Source organism: Olea europaea, chromosome 10 (assembly GCF_002742605.1).
Source record: "Olea europaea var. sylvestris chromosome 10, O_europaea_v1, whole genome shotgun sequence".
Taxonomy (NCBI): domain Eukaryota; kingdom Viridiplantae; phylum Streptophyta; class Magnoliopsida; order Lamiales; family Oleaceae; genus Olea; species Olea europaea.
Window position 1 is genome coordinate 11,640,960 of NC_036246.1, and position 1,719 is coordinate 11,642,678.

The following is a 1,719-nucleotide window of genomic DNA, read 5'->3' on the forward strand; positions in this document are numbered from 1 at the left end:
TCCCCCCCCCCCCCCCCCCCCAAAACAAAAGATTACTAAGTTGCAGCCTTTTAAGCTCATATATGATGTACTATTTAGCCTGGGATTGCTTGAGACAACCATCACCACCAAGTCTTGTTCAAGTAATTTGGGATTTGGTATATGGATCTTTTCTTGCCACATTGTTTGGTCCATTGCTTCATCTACAGAAAGATTCAAAGCAATAATATCATTCAAAACCAAAACAAGCCATTATAATTTTGTTTTTTCCCTCCCGCTCTTGTAACATGTTCTACTAGGATCAAATCACTTTTACGAATAGAAGTTTCTCTTTTTGTTCAAGACACGTACTTACAACATAAATGGCTAGATCGTCTATCATTTAATTTACCTGTAATTGGTCTCATCTTCACTTGTTGTCTTGTATCCTCATATCTTCATCATATCCACTGTAATATGATCACACCTCTATCTTAACATCCACATTACACCTCCTTTCATCTTTTAGACATTTTCTCCTTCAATGACCCAACATCAAGTATCATAAAGCATAGCAGGTACAATAACCACTTCGTAGAACTTATCTTTTAACCTTAACAGTACTTTCGTATCACATAGAATCTCTATTTATGACTTCTTCATTTCATCTAACACACTCATTTCTTCACGTTCTCTTATCTTGTTAATAGTTGATCCTAAAAAAACCTAAATAATCACTCTTTTGGAACAACATGAGCATGGGACTGCCTAAAATATTACAAAGGCTATGGTTCCAATTATCATAAATTTTGTGACCCTTGAACGATATTTCCTATGATAAGATCATATACCAAAAAATTTGTCATCAACTATGTGTACACACAAAAAATCTAGCATTGATCTTGCTTCTGCTTTTGTCTCTGAGAAAGGGAGGAAGGAAAAATTATTTATCATAAAAAGCCCATGGGTGATGACTATTTCGGGAAAAGCCTATATGATATGTCCACTCTACAATGTTATGACCCAAGAAGAAGTCCTTAGGAACAACAATTTCTTCCATCTCAGCAATCAATTCCTAGATGCTTTTAGTCCTGGAGGGAGCAAATGCCTTAAGGAGAGTCTAGACTGTTACAAGTTTAAATCATTTATGTTTGCATGTTTAAATTGCAGACTTGGTTTAAATCTATGATTTTACTTTCATCAATCTATTTCCCAATTCCACTGTTGCCTTAGATCTGCAAACAGCAGTTCCTATAAGCCTTCTTCAGAGATTATTCTGTGTCGCTCACCTATTACAATAACAAATAAGGACAAAGTAAAATTTAATCATAAAATTAAAAGGATTTCGTGAATGATCCAATGACGTTTCATCACTTCCTATTAAAATTAAAATTGAAATTGCAATTCTCTTATTTTTCTTCCTTCCTAATCTCTGACTTTTTGCTTAGAAACTCAACATTCATCTAGAGTACAACAGCAGCCAAATTAATCAATGCCACAGAGATAAACAACAGAAATCGCAAAAATATAATTTTAGTATGACAATGCTCAAAATAAACAATATAATTGACTTAAAAAGGCTCTGGAAAAAAATAAGAGTCCAAAATAGAAAAAGAGAATTGACCGTGATGAGCGTAGATATACGAGTGTCTCCAAGAATAGATGTGGTCGCCAGGCTTTAATTCGTCCTTCTGGATTTTGTTCGAAAGCACACCCACCATTTTACTCGTACTCTTCCTCTTCCTCTTCCTCTTCCTCTTC

At 34.8% G+C, this 1,719-nt stretch overlaps 1 protein-coding gene across 3 annotated transcripts in view; it reads right to left on the reverse strand.

Annotated features, from left to right (window-relative positions):
* LOC111401225 overlaps nucleotides 1-1,713 on the reverse strand; it is a 10,697-nt gene extending 8,984 nt beyond the window's left edge. For all 3 annotated transcript variants that reach the window (XM_023028868.1, XM_023028869.1, XM_023028867.1), the window contains exon 1: nucleotides 1,583-1,713. In XM_023028868.1, the coding sequence (XP_022884636.1) occupies nucleotides 1,583-1,679 (97 nt within the window). In that variant the 5' untranslated portion in view covers nucleotides 1,680-1,713. The remainder of the gene's footprint in view (nucleotides 1-1,582) is intronic.
* Nucleotides 1,714-1,719: the final 6 nt, after the last annotated feature.